The 23,928-nt window shown below is 43.4% G+C and overlaps 1 protein-coding gene across 1 annotated transcript; it reads right to left on the reverse strand.

Annotated features, from left to right (window-relative positions):
- Positions 1-3,300: 3,300 nt before the first annotated feature.
- smad6b (SMAD family member 6b) lies at positions 3,301-22,976 on the reverse strand. The gene is made up of 4 exons (XM_026311419.1): positions 21,512-22,976; positions 18,865-18,921; positions 18,193-18,270; positions 3,301-4,179 (listed from the first exon to the last, which is right to left on the reverse strand). Exons 1-4 carry the CDS (start codon positions 22,308-22,310, stop codon positions 3,638-3,640), a joined length of 1,476 nt encoding a protein of 491 aa, XP_026167204.1. The 5' UTR covers positions 22,311-22,976; the 3' UTR covers positions 3,301-3,637.
- Positions 22,977-23,928: the final 952 nt, after the last annotated feature.

Consider the following 23,928-nt stretch of genomic DNA (forward strand, 5'->3'; position numbering starts at 1 on the left):
TACATGCAAACTCAGATGAAAGATTTACTGTTTAATATACCTGAGTCTCACAGTAAGAGCCACTGTGCTCCTATGAAATGACTTAGACAAGGAGGCAGGAATAGGCTGTTGATAAATGCCGTCAGGATTGAGCCTAAGGGTGTGTGTGTGTGTGTGTGTGTGTGTGTGTGCGTGTGTGTTCATGTGTATGTGCTCACACTGTGGCATTCTTTTAACCTCTGTGGAAACTCACTAAAATAAATCCTTTTCATACGTCAGAGAGGCCCCTGTGCACCCTGTAATTACCGAAGGGAGGGTGGGATCAGCAGAGAAGCATCGGGACCGGGCAGCTTTTGGCTTCTGAAAAACCACCTAAATGCTTACTCAATGGTCTCTTCCAGGCTTGGTTAGAGGCCTGCAGCACAGTAGCAGAATCATGGTTTGCCATTGGGGAGATACAAAACAAAAATGTCATCTTGGAAGTAAGACTTATCAGTAAAAAAAAATTTTCAAAGCTGTTTGTAATCAATGTAAAGACATAACACACACCTGTGCAGGCAACCCAAACACCAAAAACACAGACATCAGTGGCACCGCTGCTCATCCACAGTCTTAAATTCAGCCTATTAAGTTGGAAAAACACCCAAGAGGAAAAGTTTCCCTTTCCCGGCTTGCCCTGCGTGCTGGCCCATAATCCCCTCTGAGAGCGTGGATCCCCTGTGCGCTGGCATGTGTCAGCACGCTCGGTTAAGTGGCGAGCATGGCAGCTGCGAGGAACCGTAATTAACACCCTCAGCCAAGGTGAGAAGACTTCCGTGGGTTGGTGTTCATGAGAGAGAAAGAGAAAAATAGAGCAGGAAGTGTTTCAGGCGCTCTGTGTAATCTCTCTGTGTTTCAAAAGGTGCTATTACCTCACCGTGTTTTTACTGGGACCAGATGTGTGGGACGGATCATCAAATGGAGTTAGTAGCAAGCTGCTGTTGTTCTACATCTGCTTGGATCAAATTACCTACTAACTCTTCTGTACTACTGCATTTAACTTTTGTGTCTTTTCAGTGCTGATTTTGTGTTTCAACTCTAACTGAGAGATGTTTTTGCGGGTGTGCTCACCTCTTGTTGATAAAGGACCGGATGAATTTAGCGACTCAATTGCAATTATCAGACCTAAATCCTTTGTTTCCAACAGTGAACATGGAGAATCAGGCCTTAGGAGAGGCTTACAGACAAGAATCTACAGTCTAAGGAATGCACTGAGGCTTTGGCAGGACAGAAGCCATAATCACAGGGTTTCGAAATGCAGAGCTTTAAAAAGCCTTGAAAAGTTCTCGCAAACAAACTCACAGAGACACATACGTGCACATCAACATAAATGTATATATATATCCACATGTATCATTTCTCTATCAGACAGACTGTGCTTCATGTTTTGTGTTATTCTAAAAAGTAGCTATGTTGTTTTCCCTCTAACATCCGTTTCTAATCAATGCAGCACTGCAACTACAGCTCAGTCTATCATAAACAGTGGAACAAAATGGCGGCTTGGTTTTTGGGGCCAACAGCGACAGACTTCTCCAGAAAATGATTGAGGGCTGCAGGCTGCTAATCAATGCCATTCCTGAACTTATGGAGCGCAAAAAGCTGCTTACATGGCTTTTCCCTTCTGTCCTCCATCCTGCCCAGAGTTACAGTCCTGCCACAACTATTCCGGCTCTGGAGCAGAGCAGAGCAGGCGCCGTCCCAAAGATGTAGCTACAGTAGATGTGTATTGTCGCTTGGCCTCTCCCCAGCCCTGTCTAATTAGGCCCCCTCTCATACCCTCTGTGGTGGCTTGCGTAATCTGCCCACTATGTGTCTTAGCTACTCGCCACCCCATATAATTGTCTGCCAGTTCCTCCCCAGTGGTGATGTGGGCCCTTTTCCCATAACAGAGACACAAAGGAGCAGGATAATGGCCCCCAGTTGTAGAGAAGAGAGTGGAGGCAGAGACAGAGGCGGAGTGGAGCCACTCCTCTCTGCTGTTTGAACTCTGCACAGTCTTGGCTCCAGACAGACAGCAGGCCTGGAGGAGGCTGTCTGAGCCTTTATGGAGGAGGGGAAGGACAGAGATGATGCACTCAGCAGCACAACCGATTGGAAAGCATCCTTTTTAAGAAAAATAAATAAAAAAATACAACAACCTGTCATGAAAAAACAGAATGTCTTCTCAACATCTCTCTAACTGAAGCTCACAAACTTCAAGAAGCTTGTCGAACTGCTGTAATGTTAGAGAAACCACTGGTAAAATCGCATATCCTTGTAACTGCACAGTTCAGCGCGCATTAAACCAGAATCCATGTTTCTGAATGCCTCTATTGCTGAATGTTGGCAGACACCTATGGCCCCCCCACCCCATTACCACCAATCTGACAACCCAACACCAGCAATTATGAAGGAAGCCAGCTAAACCACATCCACCTTGGCTGAAGTTTTTAAGATTCCAGTAGGCCTGTAAAACTTTTTGGTTTCTCTGCATACATTCCAATATCACTGTACCGGATTCAGGGTGCCGCATCCCTGGACAATTATAACAACATCCATTGTGAGACAAGCTGGCTCTGGAGCCCTGAGAACCGTGACCATGAGCTAATGACGACGTGCTGGACCTTTGGAAGGATAATCATAGTGATGAGTTTGTGCCGTTCCATCATTTCCTCCTAAACTGTCCAACTGTCCTCTACTACACCATTTTCTCTGGGTCCTTGTTACTTGGGCTCCTTAGGCCCTAAAGGAAATGTGGATCAGTTGTGCTAGCCGTCTTAAACTCTAATTATGAGCGCAACTGTGTAGATGTTACTAAAATATCATAAACCCCTCTATACCTACAACTAGTGCAAATATTACACAGCTCATCACAGGACCAAATTTGAATACATTGGCTGGAATGTCAAATGCCACACAAAGAAAATGTACTATTTATCAGTGTGACATTTTCTAATGTGCCAAGATTTGTGATGATTTGCATTTAAGATGAATTATGACATGTAGGGTTAAGAAACTGCAAGGATAGCAGGACAAATTCCATAAAAATAATGAAATGCTGAATATTGAAACTAAAATGCCTGTAGGTGTCAACGTGAATGTGAATTTTTGTCTCTATGTGCCTGCCCTGTGATAGACTGGCGGTGCATTCAGGGTGCACCCGCTTCTTGCCCAGTGACAGATGGGATCGGCTCCCCTGTTAACCTGGTATAGCTGATGGATGGATGGAAATCAGATTGTTCAGTAAACCAAGAGCTAATGATACAGACCAAACAGAGAATCATTATGCGGATACTTTATTATCAATGTGTGAATTGTGTTAGCTTTTTGTCTGGATATTAATAGTATATGAAAACTATACACCAAATCCAGGCTCATCCTAATTTTGCTGTATAATTTCTCAAGTTGGTATTGAAAGATTCTTTATCTTTATATATATTTATATATATAATATATATAAGCCAAAGTGCATTTTCTGTTTTTTCCTCTTGTCCATATACACATTGCACCATACATAAATAATTACATTGTAAAAATGACTCCGTATTTACAAGTATAATATATATTTCATATAATATATAAAACTTTATATTAAATCTAGGTAGATGATATTTGGGACAGTTTGTGGGGTCCGTCTGTGTTATCTGTGGTTGTTGAGGAGGATCTCCAGCCAGCAGGGGCAGGAGGTTATGAACTGTCTTGAGTAGCACGGGCCCCAGCCCTTAGCAAAGCTGATGCGCACACTGTTGGGGTCGTAGGGTCCATCTAGGAGGTCAGCCTCTGTGGTGTGCCTCAGGAGGCACGAACGCTCGTAGTCAAACACCTTTATGGAGTAACCTGGCATAACCTTTCGCACCACCAGAGTTCTGCTGTTAGGCATGTCCAGCGTAGGGGAGTTGACAAATATGGGGTGCTCACTGCGGTTATATGCCCAAACACCATCCGGCTCTTTGCTGAGGAGGATGCCGTAGCCAATTTTTCCTCGTGTACGCTGAACGGTGCTGCTGCGGTGTTCCAGGTTGAGCTGGCCCAGGCAGAAGCCCGTGCCCTGAGGTAGATCATAGAAGATGCTGACGGAGTGCTCGTACACTGTGTAGAGGCGACCCACACGTGTGCGGTGCTCCCAGTATGCCACGTTACACCAGTGGCTCTGCTTAGGGACATCAGGCGACATACTGGCATCTAGAAGAGGCAGAGAGACAGCTATTAAATAAAACATAAACAAAGACAAACAGGCCTAGTAAAAAGGAAGGCTTGAGTTTTAGGGGATTAACTATCTCTTTTTATTGTTCAGAGCAGATGGCTGCACTATAAATACTGAAGGAGGCACTGTATTGAAATCTAAGCCTTGTATAAATACCACTGCATGCACATCCGTCCCACTCATAGACACACACACACAGGCAAACTATACATATCCCTCGGGTAGAGGGGGGTGGTGAGGTCAATCCAAATGATTTGCACTTCCCTGCTCTGCCTCCAGAGGGCACTGTAATGATTATACACTGACCACCCAGAACAAAACCTGTCACCTCTGCTCACAGGTATACTTTCACAGCTGATCATGTGTACTAATATGAATTCAGGTTTACACTCAGTGCTTCCACTGAAAATCGTTGAAAAAGGCAGAACGGTAGTATGTTATGGGTAGAATGAAAATACACTTTTTGAAAGAATCAGTGTTTTGCCTCTGCACATTATAATACAGGCTGCTTAAGACAAAAAAAACTGGCACCATGTTTCTAAACATCTTTGTCCAGTAAATCAGCTTGTTAATTCAGTTTTCATGGCTGCAGTCTGTGAACTCTTTTCAGTGACGGCCCTCAGCACTCCAAAGTGAGTTAGTGCTCCCTAGGTAGATTTCTATCTTCACCATACTAAAGACACACAGTACTGCTGACTACCTTCGTAGGTTCCTGCTCATAGCTGTCATGCATTTATATTGCTTATAAAATCTGTGGGATGAGGAGAGGACAGGGGCGGGTGCATGAGGAAGAAAAAGAAGGTAAAAGCTTCCATCTCTTCACTCTTTCCTCCTGAGGAATGAGGGTGTCTCCTTCTCCTCTTCCCTCATCCTCCTCACATTCCACAAGTGTGGGGGTGATGGGAGAAGGCCAGCCATGGGGTACCCCTCCCCCTCTGCCCGGCTCTTCCCCCTGCTGTGGGCCCAGGGACGGCATTCAGCTCCCTGACAACTTAGCACAAGCCCGTGACCTGCTGACCCCCCAGCCTTCATGCTATCAGCTCCCATTAACTCACACACAGAGTGATGCCATTATTTTGCTTCAGAGAGTCTATTGGCACAGAGGATTTAAAGCCTGGGCCTGTGGCCCCATTCCTTTCAGTCTCTCTGCTCTCAGGGCTTAATGACCGCCCGCCCCATTAACAAACGCCTTTAAGGTGGAGCATCACAGACCCACACAGCAACAAAATGCCTTGCTCCCCTCCCATCCAACTAAACCTTTCTACCGAGTGACCCACACTAGTAAAGTTTATACAAAGGTTAGCAGAGACGTTGACCAGTCTTGCACAGACAAAATGCCTGCTGGTTCAAGGCTCTGTGTTGCGGTGGGAGAGAAAAAGAGTGCGTGAGTGGGGATGTGTGTGTGTGTGTGTATGTGTGTGTGGATAGTGCAGACAGCCTTTCTGTGTGTTTGCGCACACACTGATGGCTGAAATGACCCCTCTCTTCACATGGCCCCAACATGCATGTGCCATTAGTAAATTCCACACTCCAGCTCCTCCACTCTGAGCTCAGCTTTTACTGCAGCGCAGCTCGGCCACACAAAGAACTCAGCCCCAACTTGTTTATGGTCTTCTATTGTCTCAAATCCAATGGAGCCCACACATCAAGGTAAATCCACTTTGAAAGTATGCATACAAACACAAAAGTCCAAAAGGCTACCATCTCCTCCCTTTTTTTTAGAAGGAAGGAATAAAGTAAAAACTATTTGGTCAATAGTATCTACTTTTCACACGTAGCCTATATTAAAGGTAGGCAGCAACGCTGCAAGAACCAGGAAGAGGAATGAGGAGGACAAAGGTTAGAAATGTATCTAATGTTAAGCCTGAGCCTGCGGGAAGACAATGAGCACACCATGAGCCAGGCCTTTTCCTGCCGCTCTGTTGTGCTAAGTGTCTACGTGTGGCTTTGCGCACATGTGTCTGCTTGGATGGGGAAAATCAGCCAGTGTGTTTGTGTTTTTGTCCTGAACTTGCGTGTTTTGGCTAGGTGGGGGGCACTGAGGTGAAAGCCCTGACAGAAGAACTCTGGATCTCTTAGACAGAGCTGAGTGATCACAAATCATCAGACTCTTTGGATTATATCACCACAGCAACTATAACTGTTTGGATGCTTATCTACATTTGAAAACAGGTTTAAATTATTATTTTATGAAATGAACACAGGGAATGTTCAGGAAAAGGTCAGAACAAGCCAAAGAGTCAGACAAGAGGCGATGAAGTTACAACATGTGTCTCCTTCTATATGACCACAGTGGAGACACCCAACTCTCTTTGACTCCATGTTGGGCTTTCAATGGATCTGTTCAGGGCGGAGCCATGATGGGCTGGGAGCAATTACTGGTGCTCTGCATCCATTTAACCCTGCCACCTTTTAACAGCTCCGTTTACCCATTAGAATAGCAGCACATGTTATTATTGTTATTTTATTCTCAAAAGCCTCTCCTCTTAGTGTCAGTCTCAGAGTCAATGGACACAGCCACAATACGGCGACTGTGCTTCCTCTTCCCAGAGGCAATGATTGGAACACATAAAGGTGTTTGTCAACTCTAATGTCTTATATAACCACATTCACAGTACTGGTATCAAAAGGTTGGACAGACACAGATCTGTGGAACCCATTAAGTCTCCAGAGCTTTCCACGGCCAACAGGAAACACGCGGAATAAGGCAACAACTAATGCTGTAGCAATGATTAGGATAACCTGTGTTTTCATTTGCTTTCAAGAAATAAACAAAGTGCGACCCTCAAAATATATCAGGCCTCGTCCCATTCGAGTGAATTAAAAGTAGTCCAGCATGCCTGTATTTGCACGTACTTCATGTCTTAGAACAATCACACAGTAAACCACAAAGAATTTTAACAAATGCGACTACAACAACAGAAAGCATTTGGTGTGCAGAGTTTCATTTACATAATAAGGCGTGCATTCCGTGGAACCCATGAGAAAATTTTGATTTTTCTGTTTCCTTGTGGCCTATCTGATTGGAGGACTAGAGTATCAAAAAAGAAGACATCAGATGTGAGAACACATACAGATATCTTTTATTGGTTTGCTGGGACGCCAAAGAGCAAACAAACACATGCCCAAGTGTCTGCAAAAATGATTTACATGTCAGCTACAATTGGTACAGTTTTAAGATAAATTATTATTCTGCCTGTATTTATTGATTTATTTTTTTTACTGTTTTAGTTCATGAAAGTGGAGCAAATTTTATGTGTTTAATTTAATCCAAAACAGCACATTACATTTTATAAGCTCCTCATTTGTCTTGTATGTAAAATCTTTGTTTGTAAAGTAACAAAACTCAAGCTGTCAGATGAGTATAGTGGGGAATTAAAGGTATAGTTAGTGATCCCGGAAAAACCAGCAAGAAGCTTGATTTTGAAAGTAGGCAACCGAAAAAAATTCACACCCTTTTTTTTCTGACTTTTATCCAAAGCCACTCCTCCAGAACACATGAATGTGTGCTGTCTGATGACTGAGGAAACTTTTTTATCTTTCCACAGGAGACAGCATCTCTCATGGCACCTTCAGATGACACCACCTAACATTATCCTAATGGACGTAAACAAGGAACCTGGCTGTTGCTGAAATACGGAAGCCATGGCGTTCAGTTCCTTTGGTCTCTCCGCTGCCACCGTGGTTGAAAAGACACACCGATATTAATTCTGATTTTACCTTTTGCGGTCTCCAACTTTTTTTTAGTTGGATGCTGTGGTAAGACATCTGTCTGCAATGCCTTGTGGGAGATTTTTGGCTCACGCATTAAGTGCAAAGGCAGAGGAAGTATAGGCTGACAAGCAGGTAGGCCATTCCGTGTTTTTGCTTGGGCTGGGTAAAATTACTGGTCAGGCTTTGGCATCAGTGCAAGTAGTTTTTCATCACCATCGAGGTGAAAATACAAATTCAGGAAAAGTAACAAAAAAAAAAAAAAAATCTTCTGAAAAGTGTCGCCAACCCTACCTTTGAGTATAAAGTGCCATAAAAAATACTCAAGCACATCACAACTACCTCAAATTTGTACAAAGATGCACATAAAACTGCTCAAAATACTAAGTTACTCTTAACAGTCACGGACAAAACAAACTCTAAAAACTGACCGATATTCTTGCTATTGATGTTTTTAATTCATAAGTAAGGACTAACATGCCATTAACACAGCCCTTAAATATGCCTGCGCTCAAGCCCTTTCCTCAGGTTTACATATGGAAAAAAGCAGTTCCTTGCACTTGAGGGCGAGGCTGGATAATTACTACTAAGTACACAAAAATGGGGGCTTGAAAGTTTCAATGGCAATCCTTGATGATCATCCAGTAATGCTTTTAAAGACAGCATGAAAAGGTGGGGGGGAGAAAAGGGCAGAGGGAGAAGCAGTGAAGAGCTGCCCCGGGGTAAACACAGCTCGGCAGCCTTGGAGTGAGATGAATGGGAGGCTGAGTGTCAGGGACAGGCAGACAAACAACAGCTTCCCCTCCGTGCTAACATCTCCACGCCGAGCTCTGGGGCCACCTCCATTATACTTCAACTCGCCTAATCCAGAGCAGGGAGCTAGGATGAACTCATTCTTACAAAACTTTCCTGAGAATGAAAAAAAAAAAAAAAACACTGTTACCAGTCCCTTTAAGCAGCACAGTTGAGGGGAGGAGAGCAGCAAGGAGAGGAGGGGGAACAGCAGTCTCTCATCCTGTGCCAAGGATTAGATTCCCCTCCAGCTATTAGACTCTACCAATGAACTGATAGGCTTGGGGCCTGGTGAGGAGGGGTGTATGAGGACTGTGTATGAGTATTTACGTTGTAGTTGTGTGTGTAAAAATCTTGAAGCAAATAATTTGTTTTCTGCATTCCTGCACCACACCCTCCTATGGTTTGTTCCGATTTAACTACCTTTTACAACTAAAACAGCAATTTGGAGCTGAAGTTAAAGCCCCCCCCCCCAGTCCACAGTATAGCAGGGCTTTAATTCTGTAGACAATGGTTCCTACAGGCCGACTATAACCCCTGAGCAGGCCACATTTGTGCTGGCGTCTTGGCTATCGCTCCCATCAAAGTCGGTGTTATCAGTCAGACACGCTAACTGGAGCTGCTCTTATATGTCTATGGATTTTTCTCCCTGAGGTCTCAGCTGAGAGAGAGCAAGAGATACAGAGAGAAACACAGAAAGAGAGGGCTGGGAGAAAACACTGTGGGAGCCTGTGAAACTGAATCCAGTCACAAAGTCTAGCTGGTCACAATGGGAATGCTTTACATTGTCATCCGCTTCCTCTCCACTTTCCCTTTATTTCTGTTTCGGGATGACCCCATGAGGGAGGAAAAGCACAGTACCCTTGATAGCAGATAACTAGCAGAATCCATAAATTAAATCAATAAATAACATAGGTTGTAAAAAGCACAGGAAGTTATGGAGGTGTTTGGTTATAGTGAAAGCTATTTTTTTAGGGGAAGAGAATCTGCTGCTCATTTCCTCCAAGTTTCCTCCAAAGTCCAGCAAATGTGTCAGAGACACACAGCACTAGTGACGGCGGTGATGCAAGTGAGGCCTGCGAGTGTCCTTCAGGGCATGTAAAACCTCCATGAAAACTGTGGGGGATGTGTGCGAATATCATATCTACAGTCATCGTTAAAGGCCAGCAGAGTCTTAGAGAGCACTGAAAGCAAAACACTCAGTGAACATCCTGCTGGGTGGCTGTGCCCTTTCACCTCCTCATACAACCTAACTGTTTGTGTGTGTGTGTGTGCACGGCTGTGAGTGTGTTTGTTTGTGAGTGTGTGAGAAGGGTTGAGCCAAGTAGGCTGGAGCGTTTGACGAGAGGAGACCCAGCACATTCCTGAAACCCCCCCCCTTGCTGTGCCTCCTAACTACCTACTCTGGTTAGGACTGTGGGGGGTGGGTGTGCAGCAAGAAAGCTGCTTACTTTTTTTGTCCTCCAGGAACCTTGCTAGGTAAAAAATTCTCACCAAATCACACATTACATGACAGTAAGTGTCAGCTGCATGGTCTAAAACTTTCACAGACAAACTATAAACTTATTTAAATTTATCTTCTGGGAAAAGCAAGACCCTACACTGAGGGAGGAAACCGACTTTAGCTGACCTATATATTCCAGATATATTGAATGCTTGGTTTCAAATGAACAATAACAAGGAACTCTATTATTACGTGTTATATTAGTCTGACTAATTTAAGGCGAAAGGTAGGTATTTGGTTTCGAACAGGCGTGGAGGCGGATTAGCTATGATGGACAGAGTTGCCTTTGAAACAATGGTTTCCTATTGATTGACCCAGTGGATCAGAGTCTGTGAGGAGAATGTGTTCTGTCAGGATAATGTGGTACCAGAGTTTCTGTTTCAATCACAACACTTGCTGGGCTGTAACCCACACTGCTCCACCGCGGGCATTCAGACACCAGCTCCCCAAACAAAGACAACTGTTTCCCCCCATCTATGACAAGTCGACCCGTTCACAACAAGCAAGACATTCATTAAAAATGCAGGAGTGAACATTTCCAATAATTCACAAAGTCCTTCCCTGTCAACATCTGCAAAAAATCTTGAAGCTAAAGGGAATGGCAGGATTTCATTAAGTAAATTATGTGCTGGCAGTCACAGAGAGGGGAAGAGGGGGAAGCTAGAGCCAGACCTCTAATCTAAACCGTACCCTGAAATGCGACAGCCTGACTGCACGTACTGAGACACACAGCCAAGACTTCAGAAATGCACACAAATAAAAGATAAGTAAAACACACATTACAAAAGTAAATATAATTTTCCCTGGGGAACATAATCAATGAGAATTTTCACACAGGCATGTTTATGACGAATAACTACTACTTGCGAAAACTTGATCCTAGAGTATAATTTGCTTTGTCAAGTTGTACTTTGTGTAGAACCTGAGGACATACACACTTACATGCTCAGGAAATAAAATACCTTGGTCTGAACAGTGAGCCAAGCCACTGTAAACAATATATTATCAGGGTGTTTTGCTGGAAAAATAAAGGTTTTCTGCTCAGATTTAAAAGACATCAGCTTTCGGGAAAAGGATCAAAGGCTCTAAATTATGTCTACCATACTTGGCTCCATGTTAGGACAAGAGAGTGGAATGAAGATATAGCTCCAGCAGATCAAGTTCATGATAAGGAAACGGCAAAAAAAAAAAAAAAGTCCTGTCTCTCACTTTACACGTGTACTGTAAAGAGAAAATTAACCAGGCGTTTGTGCACTGGGAGTTTATTGTTCACCCATCCACACTGAGCTCCCATCCTTTCCCTCTGGCTGTAAAAGACTTGTGTAGAGATGTCAAATGACATGGGCCCCTACAGTTAATCCACACACAGCATTCTGGAGGCTCAAAGAATGCGCTGGCTATTCTGAGTTTAAAGTACTGACAGCCATAGGTTCATGCACAACTGTCAATGCTCCTCTGGGGAGGAAGGGGAAAAAAAAACAAACTTAAATCTATTTACGCCAGCAATCAGACCACAGGCCTAAATCATAGCTGACCAAGGCCAGTGTCTGGATTTATAATTGTGTGTAAAATGGTCAGAAAATAAAAACAGCATCCACAACTGGCATCTCCTTCAATACTCCTTGCCAGGCGATGCAAGGCAAGCACATTTACAGTGGCTGAATCAAATGGAGCATTGTTCTCCATCTCAGCGCTGAGAGGAGGCACACTAAAACACTAAACTAACAGTTGGACATTCCATACATTTTTAATGGCATTGCACACTCTTTATTTGTTGCTGTAACCCTGTGCCCTTAGCTGATTGAATGGAGCTATTGGTGGAAACTGGTGCTGTGCTGTGGTGTGAAGGGAGTGAGGATGGCAACACAAGCCCTCCCTGCCCCTTCCAGCTGCCCCCCCTCCCAGAGCACATGACAAGATTAGCTCACTCACACTGTTTGCTAAGGTAGAATATAAGGGCAGAATTATAGCCGGTGTACACCTCTTGTTACTTGTACTGAGTGTTGTTGTATCTGTGCGATGAGCCCTAAAATGAAACACTGTACACCGTATCCTCACCGACAGCAGGAGACTGTGTAAAGACAAGTACAGCAATGCGAGTTTAGGCTCTGTCCTGTATGAAGCTGTAGATTAATCTTTATCTGCGAGCCTTTTGGAGGTTAGTCAAACACCGAGCTGCACTGGCACCACGCAGGCTTGCCAAGCAGAGACAGATAAATACTAAGCTCGGCGTCCTAGTTTCTGTTGACATGTAAGGGGTTTCAGGCCTCTCCAAGACTGCTTTAGATTAGCATGGCTTTCAGTCTGCATGTAGAGGTCACATTACTTCACCACGTCTAGGACCTGTGTTGCCAGTTCTCACAGAAAATCAACTCCTAGAGTAAATTCAGTGTAAAAAAACAAAATGTCAGCACAATGACAACTAACACTCCCCTCTCTCAATTTGCATGGCAATTGAGAAAAGCCTTTACTGGAGCTGCACAGCCCACAGAAGACTGCTCTACTATCAAGGCTAGTTGTAAATTCTATAAATCTAACCCACTTTGCTGACAACCTATATCAAAAAGCTGGAAAACAAAAAGTAACAAATCTTGATCTAATGTTGAGAAGAACTCATTGCAAACTGAAGGGAAGCAAACTCTGCAATAATATAATATATATATACAAACACATACAACCCCTCCCACACACTCAAATAAACCCATACCAAGAATATGCCAATAGGTCACACAGGCTGTAGAGGACTCCACTGAGGATCTTCCATGTCATAACCCCTGCTAAACAAAGTTGAAAATGGATTTCTGACACACCATGGTCTAACAATGCTGAGAAAGGGAAAATGAAAAATGGCCTTATCTCTCTTATCAATGGCTCTTTCTCTATGTGTATGTGTGTTACGTAAGGGGAAACGGAAGCCAGTCTCCCAGGACAGGAACGGATACTTGAGACAAGGACTGTGGGTACATGGGCTTTACATCACTACAGAGACAACAGAGTACAAGACTGTTCAGGATGTATAGCTACAATTCTCTGCCCCCAGCTTAAAATGGACTCAACAAACTTGACATGACAAACTGGTGAGGAGAGCCCCCTCACGTCCCCTGAGATGCTGGCCTTCTCTTCAACATTCCTCGGTTCTCCCCCCGCTGCCAAAAGGGGCAATTCACCGCCCTGCATTGCTACAAAACCCAGGCAGCTTTTTAAAACAGGATGTTTGTCTGAGGCCTCCTTCCCCTCAAATAAACAATCCGCAAAACCTGATTTCGGGAGGCAGGGTGGAAGCACTCGAGTCACATTATTTCCACATCCCGTATCCTGGAGCACTGGGGCTCCTGAGGGAGTGTGGGCGGCCAGGCACTGGGAAGGCTCAGGGCTGCGGTGGAAACCTGAGGCTATATGCCAGGCTGCAGGGGGAGACAATCCCAGGCTGCATCGCTCTGGGGTCTGAGGGATGGAGGAAGAGGATCATGCCTCAAGGTGGGGAGGGGGACATCCCTGACATGCTGATGTAGTTGTCACACCATCAGACCTCACATTTCCGATTCAGTGCACTGCTGCTACATAAATGCAGTTATATGTGTGCACAGCAGGAAAGATTTAACATATATACTCAACATGCTACATTATAGAGAAATACCAAAAGGACAAAGGTGACAATAATTATTATTCAATTGAATATGATGGTTCCTGAGCTGTAAATTAATCATTTGGTTGTGGATTTGGGTGTGTTGTAGATGATGTCACCCACATTATGTCACTCAGCATCACACTTAAGCTCAGGAAAGAAAATAACTCGAGCACAACTTAAAAGAGCTCTCCATAAAATTTCAAGGCCACAGCAATGAACTGAACAGATGATCTAATATGGAAAAATATAATGAGACATTTCAGAGAAAATCAGAGGTGCAATCTATACCAAATCTTTTCAGATGTGTACAGTAGATATGCAAGTAGAATCACATGCCTTCAAGTACTGGTCCAGTCTAATCTGCTTTAATCAAGGGAAGCATCACATGCCTTAATTAGACTGTCTAATCATTCCATGCATTTCCTGTGTCTCTAACACAGACAGAGGGAATTGTTTGATGCTCAGTGCTGGTCTTTTCCTCATACAGACAGGCAGGCTGTGATTAGTATTGACTGCACAATGTAATTTGCTTGGCTCTTGTGTGTGAAAGTATGTAAGCATGCATCTGAACCTATGAGGACCCTAAGGAAGAAACATATAAACAAAAGCTTTGCAGATGTGTTGTTACGGTCCCAGCACCTGCATGTTGTACAGTATAATTTGCATCTGCATGACTCATATGAGGTCCTCTGTCTATCTACTAAATACTTGTTCTGCCTGGCAGCATCAGTCAGTATCAGGGGGGACTTGACACAGCGCCTGTTTGCAGAAGAGACATTCAGAGAGAGGCAGTGTTTTCCTTTAGAGACAGGCTGGCAGACAGAGGACAGCACTGTATGATTACTGTGTGGGAACCCTGATTACCTGCTCTTCCCTCCAGTAAGCTCTGCAGCACTCAGTGTAATCCATGTCTAGCAACTTTCAATCTTTCCGCAACTTCAGTCCAACTTTCCTACATTTTCAGGAAGGTGGAGAAAAGAGGAAAATAACAAAAAAAAAAAAAACATAGTGACTGAGGTCACACTGCATTTCCCCTGGGTCAAGTGACCAGAGGACATACAAATCTGAGGGAGCCCCTACATTCACTCCAGTGATCTCAACTTACACCAACATAGCATGTACACACAGTATTATGCTGACAGATTCCTCTTGGTTGATTGAGTACACAAGCTCTGATGAGTGAAAAATGTATGCAGACTGGAGCCACGAGCTCACTATGATCTAAACCAGGCACAGTGGAATGGCCTGAATCATTCATTATACATAAATATTGCTAATATGATAATCACTACAAGGAGTTATACTTAGGCCATATCTTCAATGACTGACATTTTTAAGAGGCAACGCAAAATCATCTTGGCATCGCTCCGCACATTCAGAGCAAGGGCTGGCCAGAGCAGCATTATAATGAAGAACTGACAAACATAAAGAGCCCCCAATGTCAGAAACAATGTGTCTGTCATAATAAAGTCTATGTGTAGGGGGAAAACACCCCCTCAGACAGTCATACAGGAAGCAATGAGACCTGCTTCAAAGAGTTTCACTCAGATGTCCACACGACAAGGCCCAGGCTGTGAGGAAACAGGTGTGCGGGCAGACCGGGCGGGCAGCACCAGCAAAAGCACGTTCCCTCACACATAGCACTGAGGTAAATTACGTCATCACAGAGTTCCTGATGGGGACATCTGTGACACAGACATTTTTAAATTAATGACTGGAAATGGTCCAAATGTCTATGACCACACAGTATGTCAAAGTTCCACTAAGTGATTAAGACAGTAAAGTGCACATAGGAAGCTTTTTATGAATGCAAGACCATTTTTATATTAACTGAAAAAAATCAGACAGAGGGAGCAAAGGAATATACCTGCACTCAAATGTAACTAACTTAACAGCGTAAATGATTATCATTGTGTGATGCAGAGGAATGCTCAGTGGGTATGTCTGTAGCCCTGGGCTGCAACCTGTAGTTGATTATTTGACTACACCCCACCCACTCAGTGCCCCCAGACTTGCTTTTAAGAGGTTTACTTGTTCCTGCATGAGGGGTGGGGTCTGGATCCCAAACAACTCTGGTTACACACAGACGCCGTCTCTACCCAAGCTGCAGGGGGATTCACAGGGAAAGTCATCTCCAGGTCATCAACATGTTAAACACATGATAATTTGACATGGTCCATTGCAGAGGTCTATATAAAGACCCATATTAAGAAGCAGGCTTTATAATCAGGCTTTTAGGTGCAAATGATGGAATATGCTTTGACAAACTGGAGCAAGTACTTGGAGAATCTGTGTCACTAATGGTTTGTTTCACTCAATATGGAGACTCTTTTTCATCGAAAACCAAAGAACCATCCCACACAGTCCAAATGCAACAAGATCACAGACAAACTGGCTACACAAATTAGCTCACAGCATAGAAAACAACCACCCCGCTGAGCACTGGTCATTCTCTTTCCCAAGGCCAAGTTGCTGAGTGTGTCACAGCCAATGCACAGTGATCTGGCCTGGCCTTTACAAGCAGCAGTTGGAAGAAACTAAAGCCTAGCATGTCTAGATCCTCCCTCCTCACCACAGTCTCTGAGGAATTGTGGTGCGCGCTCTGACAAGCCCCTCATTTGTTGACTCAGGGAGTGTCGCCGGGCCATGCTGAGGTGGTGACAGCATGTGTACCGGGGAGGAGGGGGCCCTTGCTGACTGAATACTGAACTGCCAGGTAGTCATGTCAACTGCACAGTGTCCATGCCTCTGAGCCACAGCAGATCTTTTAACAGGAAATGCTGTTCCCAGAGAGCCACAAAATGAGGGCTCTGACTCCACATCCACATGATAATCTGCATACTTGCTGTGGCCATATCATGAAGGGAGAGGCATGCTTACACTATGCCATGAGAAAGGAGTGTTTCATTTCAAATCAGAGGACAGAACTGTTTCTACTTGCTTCCTTTGGTGTGGCCCCATTCACAGGAGCAACTCCATTTCCCTGAACCCACCCCTCCCTGCAGCCCACTTACAGCCACGCTAGATAGAGTTGTATGTGTGAGTGTCTGTGCACATGCATATGCACAGCTATGTGTGCCTGTGTGTGTTTCTGAGCAAGCTTGGATCTTATTACAGTTTGATCCCACTCAAATATTTCTGAAAGAAAAACAGAGGAGGGGAGGCCGGCACTGTGACCAACGTACACACCCTGCTGAACCTCTGCACCGCTCACAATGAAACCTTTATCTTTAAAGCCTGGACTATTCCTAATTGCCCTTAATGAGAAGGAATATAGCCCAACATCAAAATGAAATTTTCTTCATAAGTTTGCGTATTCATCCGGATAACCTCAGCAGGTATGAGAGCACAGCACTGAACTGTTGCTCTGAAAGACCTACACCTACACCTCCCTTTTCTTTTTTCAGCTAGGCATAATTTAACCATTTCAAGGCCTGAAAAACAGGATGCTCCAACAGACAACAGTCAGCAAAGCTCTGTAATTTACTACCATATTGATGCAGCAGTTCAGTGATGGCATTATTCTGGTTTAAAACTGTCCACACATATTTCAAAATATATACTAATATATAAAACGGACAAATGTGTAGTACAAACACATGGAAAACAGCAGCACAGAAGATAATTATTGCTTATTTAGAAATTAACATTTGTTTTATGAGATTTGCTAATCAATTTTATTAATCATTTTATTAACTTTTAAAAATAGTTCAGGGAAAAACAAGGCTCTAATCCAGATGCAGATCCAGATGTAAAATTGAGCTTTACCACAATTTTACAATCAAGATTCTGTTTTAATCAAATAAACCACACAAAATAATAGTGTTGCAGCTAACACAAGTTGAGGCTATTTTTCAAGCAGCCATTCTTTATTCAAACTAGTACCACTATACCAGCACTACTTCTTGAAATAGCTACTGACACATATTAAAGTCAAGTCCAAAAAGAATTGTCAAATGTCAAAATGTAGTATCTGTTAAAGGGCAATGAATGATTAGAACCTGTACCCACATCTGTGTACCAGATGTCAGATCATGCTTCTGCTGGACACAGCATCTGACCATCCAAAACAACACCAAATGTCTACTGTGCCAACAAAAAATAAATACCCCCTACTCATAAAAAACGTATAGCACAATAGAGAGACGAATGAACTTTAAAGTTCTCTGAGAAACTGAAATCCTTACAGGCTTGCAGCCTCAGCTGGGTTGTTTGACAAATTACTTCACTATTTACTGACTGACTCCCTTGAGATGATAGGCTTCTGGCAATCATTAATTTCTAGAATCAATGTCAAACATTTTGGAAATAAACTCCTCATGTGGAGACTGATAAGACCTGGAGAAACACACCCACCTGAGAATTCCCCTGGTGTGATGTTTGGTGAGTTGGCTGCCTCAGTTTCAGTGTAAGACAATGTGGAGTCTGACAGATCTGCAGGGAATAAAACAGAAATTAGCTCTTTATCGCCTGACAGTTACAACTGCTACTCTAATCTCTGTGGCTACCTCTGTGTGCCAATTCATTTCGACATTAAAAATTATTCTAATTTTGCACCAGGTTCGAAAACAATTAACACCACGTTGGGCTTCATTCCATAGTGGATAACCTGGCAACTTCACTAACTGGCTTTACCTGATCATATCCCCTCAGATGCCGCCAGAAACCTCAGCTGCACTGAGGCTTGCAGCCACAGCTAGCAGCCAGGCTCCAGAGTCCCAGCAGCCCACAGTACATGCTAACCACACCATACTATCTAAGCTGGCTCGAGATGGCATGTTGACATTATGCCACATGCTGGACTAGGTGTCATCTCAAATCTACAATGCAGGTTGCCAGTAGCTGTGCACAATTACAGCAATTAAAATTCTCCACACCGCGTTATGGCTTCATAAACAAAAGGTGTTGTTGAAAATGTACAGGTTCTAAACATTCATGATTATGATTAATATTAAGATCAGTAACTGAGGATTTAATTGACACCATGATCGAGGTACCACAGGATTCATCTGTGTGTTTGTCACTTACCCAGTGGCTTATGTTCTTCATTAGGGGAAAGCCTCGAATAAGGAGGTGGGGGTGACTCTGTAACACAAAACAGTCATGTCAATAACCTAATAAAGGGAAGAAAGAAGTAATACAAAGTTAACTGAACATTGTTTACTATATTCTGTTCTGTGTTCAGTTACAGTCAAAGATCTTAAAATAAAGCAAAGAGAAACATGCGTACACAACCAAATTCAAGCCACAATAGAAAAGTTAAGTTCGACAGGCAAGAAGACAAACAGGCTGCATCTTAACTCTTACAGCTTTGTGGCTCAACTACAGAATCATTTGGATCAAAAGCTAAATAAAAAGCTAATAAAGCTGATCTGAACTTTTAGTTAGTCATTTAATAAATCTGCATGAACTGGTGCTTCTTAAGCTCACTGTGTTCAAACCCTGGATTTTATTTAAAAAAAAGAAAAATAGGAGAGATGAAGAGAATAAGAAAGCACAAAGGAAAGAAAACTTTGTGAGCACACTGTGACCTCGCCTACAGGGAAAAGGGGAAGGAGAAAAGCATAATAGCAGCGGGTCCTTTAAGAGTGGCGGCAGTAATTGCCAGGATCTGAACTCAGTCACTCAGATACACAGCTAGTCAGTCTGGCGCCAGCAGTATGCAAACTGTATATTATCACCACTCCTTCACCTAAATAGCATGAGGGGACCTCCTTAGGACAAAAGGGCTTTTAAAGCGCAACTTGAAACTGATCTCATTCGAAAAGTATAATGCCTGGCAAAATAAAAGGAAAAAGTTTTTTGTCCTTTTCAATCCAATGTCTCTGCCACACGTTACACATTGTTTTTTTTTTTCTTTTAAAGGTGGTTATAAAACTGAGGCCAGCAGTTAATTTTCACTTTATTCTTAAATCAGAAACATGTACTTTGAACTGCACTTAAAAAAATGCTTTGACACAGCTTCTTTTAAGCATGTTTTGACTTTGTACAGAGGATTAAGTGCTTTTTTTTTAAAGTTCCACTTTATTGCATGTATTGAATGTTATTCTTACGTGAGTACATATTTCTTACTTCCCCAATTGCAAACAAAGTAAAAAGCAGTGATTACGGTCTTGATTCAAAGCCCCCCTTCTTGAATAGCATGAAAGAAATACCAGCTCTATCGGGCCACGCATGAGCGCATCTGAGCTATGTCTACTACGAGCCTTATTCCCAGTATGGGGTATGTGTCCCTCTCCCCCTTTTTACGATTCATCTTGCTAGTTTTAGTGGAAAGAACACACACACACACACACACACACACACACACAGAGCATAGCCTGACATCCATTTCAGCAGGGGGAACTATACTCACGCTATTCAAGCCAAACACCATACAATCTCACCGCCCTATATAATCATGTCGGATCACCTCGGATGCTATGGTAGAACATGAGGGACAGATCAACATCAGTTTTCCACATTTGTGAGCTATAAATTCAGATATTGTTAGACTTATGACTTTGAAGTGCTTGTCACAGCCAGCTGGCTCTAGTAAACATGGATGTTATGGAAAATCCACCTCCTGTGCCAGTGAGGAGACAGAAATACTGATGCTTGCATCTTTACACATGATACCACACGTTGTCATCGGGTCATTGGGGTCGAGTGGCCAGTGGTTAAGGTTTGCCAAATCACAGACTACCCCAACCCCCCCCCCAGCCAAAATTTAATCTGTTTAATATAGGTCAGGGAGAGTCGGCCATAGATAGCTCATTGATTGTGGAAATAAAGAACAACCTGCTCCACACTATACCAACTAATCTAACATATGGCACCAGCTCCAAACTTCTGGGGCGAGTCCATAGAATCCTATACATGTCATACATTGTCAGTAGTGTTGGCCTGTACCTATCATTAACCCTGCGAGAAAGAACGGCCTATGAATGAAAACAGTTGTATTGACAATCACACTACAGGCGGTGACACATTCAGACACACTTAAAACACAGTATGCATGCAGGTTATATGGGGATTCATTTAAGACTTAAACTTAGAAGAGCTGAAAGGTCATCAGCAGTTCACACACACACACACACGCACACACAAAGAAACACTTTGCCAGCAATGCTCTGCTGAAGCGCCAGTTTGTTCAAATACATTGCATGCATTTTTTCACAGACATAGTCTACTGAGCTTAATAAAAGGTAACCTCAGAATAACAACTTTGCAAAAATGTAGATGCATTTCTGTTTCGTCAAATCAGCTGCAGCTAGTAAATCTTGCTCAGTGAGATTATTTTTGCTCTCCTTGCCATATGGATGACTTCAGTAATGATTAACTATTCCAGCCTTTCTCTATATCTGTGTATTAAAGTAAGCCAAACAATACCAGACAGATAAAACACTGCAATAGGGAAAGACTGAGCATATTTCAAGGCGGATTTGCAATCTAACTATCAATGAGCTTTTTGGTTCTCTTTCCAACACTGTAGCAAGAATTAAAATGCAAACTAACAATATAAGCTACATGTACAGCTGTATGTTTATAGAACATGTGCATGCTGAGAAGTAATGATCATAGCCTAAATGAAACAGCTCTATATAAACACTATAGACCTGGATGCCTTATGGTTATGTGATAATGGTCATCATGGCTGTGAAGTGCTATATTCAGATAGTTTCTGGGTTCTTACCTGGCCCACAGAGCCGGCTGTAGTGATAGGGGTTGCAGCATACTGTTGGACTGTCCAGGCCCCCAAAGCTCTTACACTCACAGAGCGGTTTGAGCTGGGCTGAGTGCTGGAGGTCGGGCCAGCGGTACAGTTTGCACACCAGCAGCTGTGGGGATGCCACATGGCCGCCCAACCTCAGATCTGTCCGGGAAATCATAACACAGTCGCTCGGCATTCCTCCTCTGGACTCCACTGCCTCTAGTAAGGTATCCAGCGCCCTTTCCTTTAGTCTTTTCAAAAGAGAGTATGTGGCTGATTTCAGTTCTTGCTCTAATACCGTGCGTGGCATCGCCTCCTGCGTCTCGGGAGAGCCGCTATCCCGTGGTCCAAGGTTCCTCAGCAAGAAGTGACACGACCCCGGATCCCTGGTACCCTGAGCCGTCTCTGGACCCCTAAGCTCGGAGTGGTCCCGGTCTTTAAATAAGCAGCACGTCACTGTCCTGCATTCGCTGTCCTGTACGGAGCGAGGGCTTCCCTGCTCCTGGATGCACACCGCAGCCCCATCTTGGTCCGACGTGACCCCGAAGCAGCTGCTCTGCACGGGGCTCCGGGTGCACACACCCCCTATGTCCCCTACGAGAGACCCGCTAGGGGTCATCGGTCTGTGCTCCGTTTTGGGAATTTTCTCTGGGTTGTTGCAGAACAGATCGTCCCTACAGCCCTCGCTACTTTTGCCATTTCCATCTTCCCGTTCTTTATCTGGGATCAAACGGCTTCTCCAGAGTCGCCGCACAAGACCTGAGCGTTTCGTCCTGAACATACGACAACTTGAAAATCTATATGGATTTTTTTTTATTATTCTTGTACGGGTATCCCAGTATTACAGATACTTATAGGGTCGTTGCAAAACATTAATGTCTGTGAAATGCCGTGCAATGCATGCACAGCCAAATGACGAGCACCGGTGGCAAACCCGCAACATTAGAGTGACAAAAGCGCACAAGAAATGCACTGCAGCATTCCGATCAAAACGCATTCATTTAGCCGCCTATACCGTAAATAAACCAGGCAGGTCGAAGTGTGACTTCTTACCCTGGATCGCTGCGGAATGGACTGCTTATATGTTTGTTACGAACGAAAACAAAATGCAGAATACATGATAACATAACATAATATACTTGGTGACATAATCCAAAAGCCGACAAGCCTCGACTCAAGACGGCGACTCGCAGCCTGAAACAGTTTGGGACTTTTAAACAGCCTCAGATCTACTTTCTACACCGGCACAATGCGCAGGAGGTACTTCGAGGAGATTTAATCCCAAGAAAAATGCACTTAGAAGTCAGGATCCTTCTCGTCTTCTTCATATGTCAGTGCACTTTCTTTTTTATTTTTATTTTTACAATCCCAACAAAATATCCATGCGAGCTGAAAACTACATGAAGAGGACCAATCCGCGGCTCAATCGCGCTCCTGCTTCTCTACTCAGATCTAAACCAAAACTGCAGCTCAGATCCTTTTCTTACTCAGTCCCCCCCCCACCCCCTTCCTCTCTCTCTCTCTCTCACACACACACACACACACACACACAAACACACGCACGCACACACACACGCACACACACATACACACGGGGCCCCCGAGGAGAGCGGTGGAGCCATTGGCTGACTACCATCATGTGCTAGTCTAGACACTTTGGCGGCTGTGAGCTGCACTGATTGTTGCGCAAACAAGGTTTCAAGTTTCTTAACTCTTAAAGGCGAAACACCCACCCCTGGTTTTTAAGTTAAAGTTACTGAAACTTATTTACATCCACGCTGCATGTAGGATGTGACTGTTTCCAGCAGAGAGAGAGAAAAAAAACAACACAGTAGGAATATTCACGTATGTATGAGTGTGTTTGTTACTTTTCCACTAAAAAGTCATGTTTTTTTGTCATAGAAATGATGTGGTCATAGAAACATATACTCATCAGCTGGAAATTAGTGGAGGATATGGACTCTCGCCCAATCTTTGATTTGGTCATATTTTTTAAAAACAAAAAATAAATGTCTAACAATAATTACATGAACCAAGTCAAACGTCAAGAATGGCAGTCTGATTTTTTTTTTTTTTTTGGGCAATTCTAAAAGATGCAATGACTTAACTACAGTTGAAAAATTTGCAGTGAACAGACTTTAACCCCCTGACTTCACGAGAGACAGTTTTGGTCAAATAGCATTACTGGTGTATTGTAATGATACCTCTGTCACATTACCACACAGGTATAAAAACAGCAATACACTCTCATAGTAAGATTGAGTGATTTAGAATAAGCTTGTGTGGCATACACACAAACTTTAATTAGGTAATTCTGTAGATGGCACAAAAACTACTTTCACAATATTACAATTCATAACACAAAATCATATATATATATTTACACACACACACACACA

This window comes from Mastacembelus armatus, chromosome 6 (genome assembly GCF_900324485.2).
Source record: "Mastacembelus armatus chromosome 6, fMasArm1.2, whole genome shotgun sequence".
NCBI lineage: Eukaryota > Metazoa > Chordata > Actinopteri > Synbranchiformes > Mastacembelidae > Mastacembelus > Mastacembelus armatus.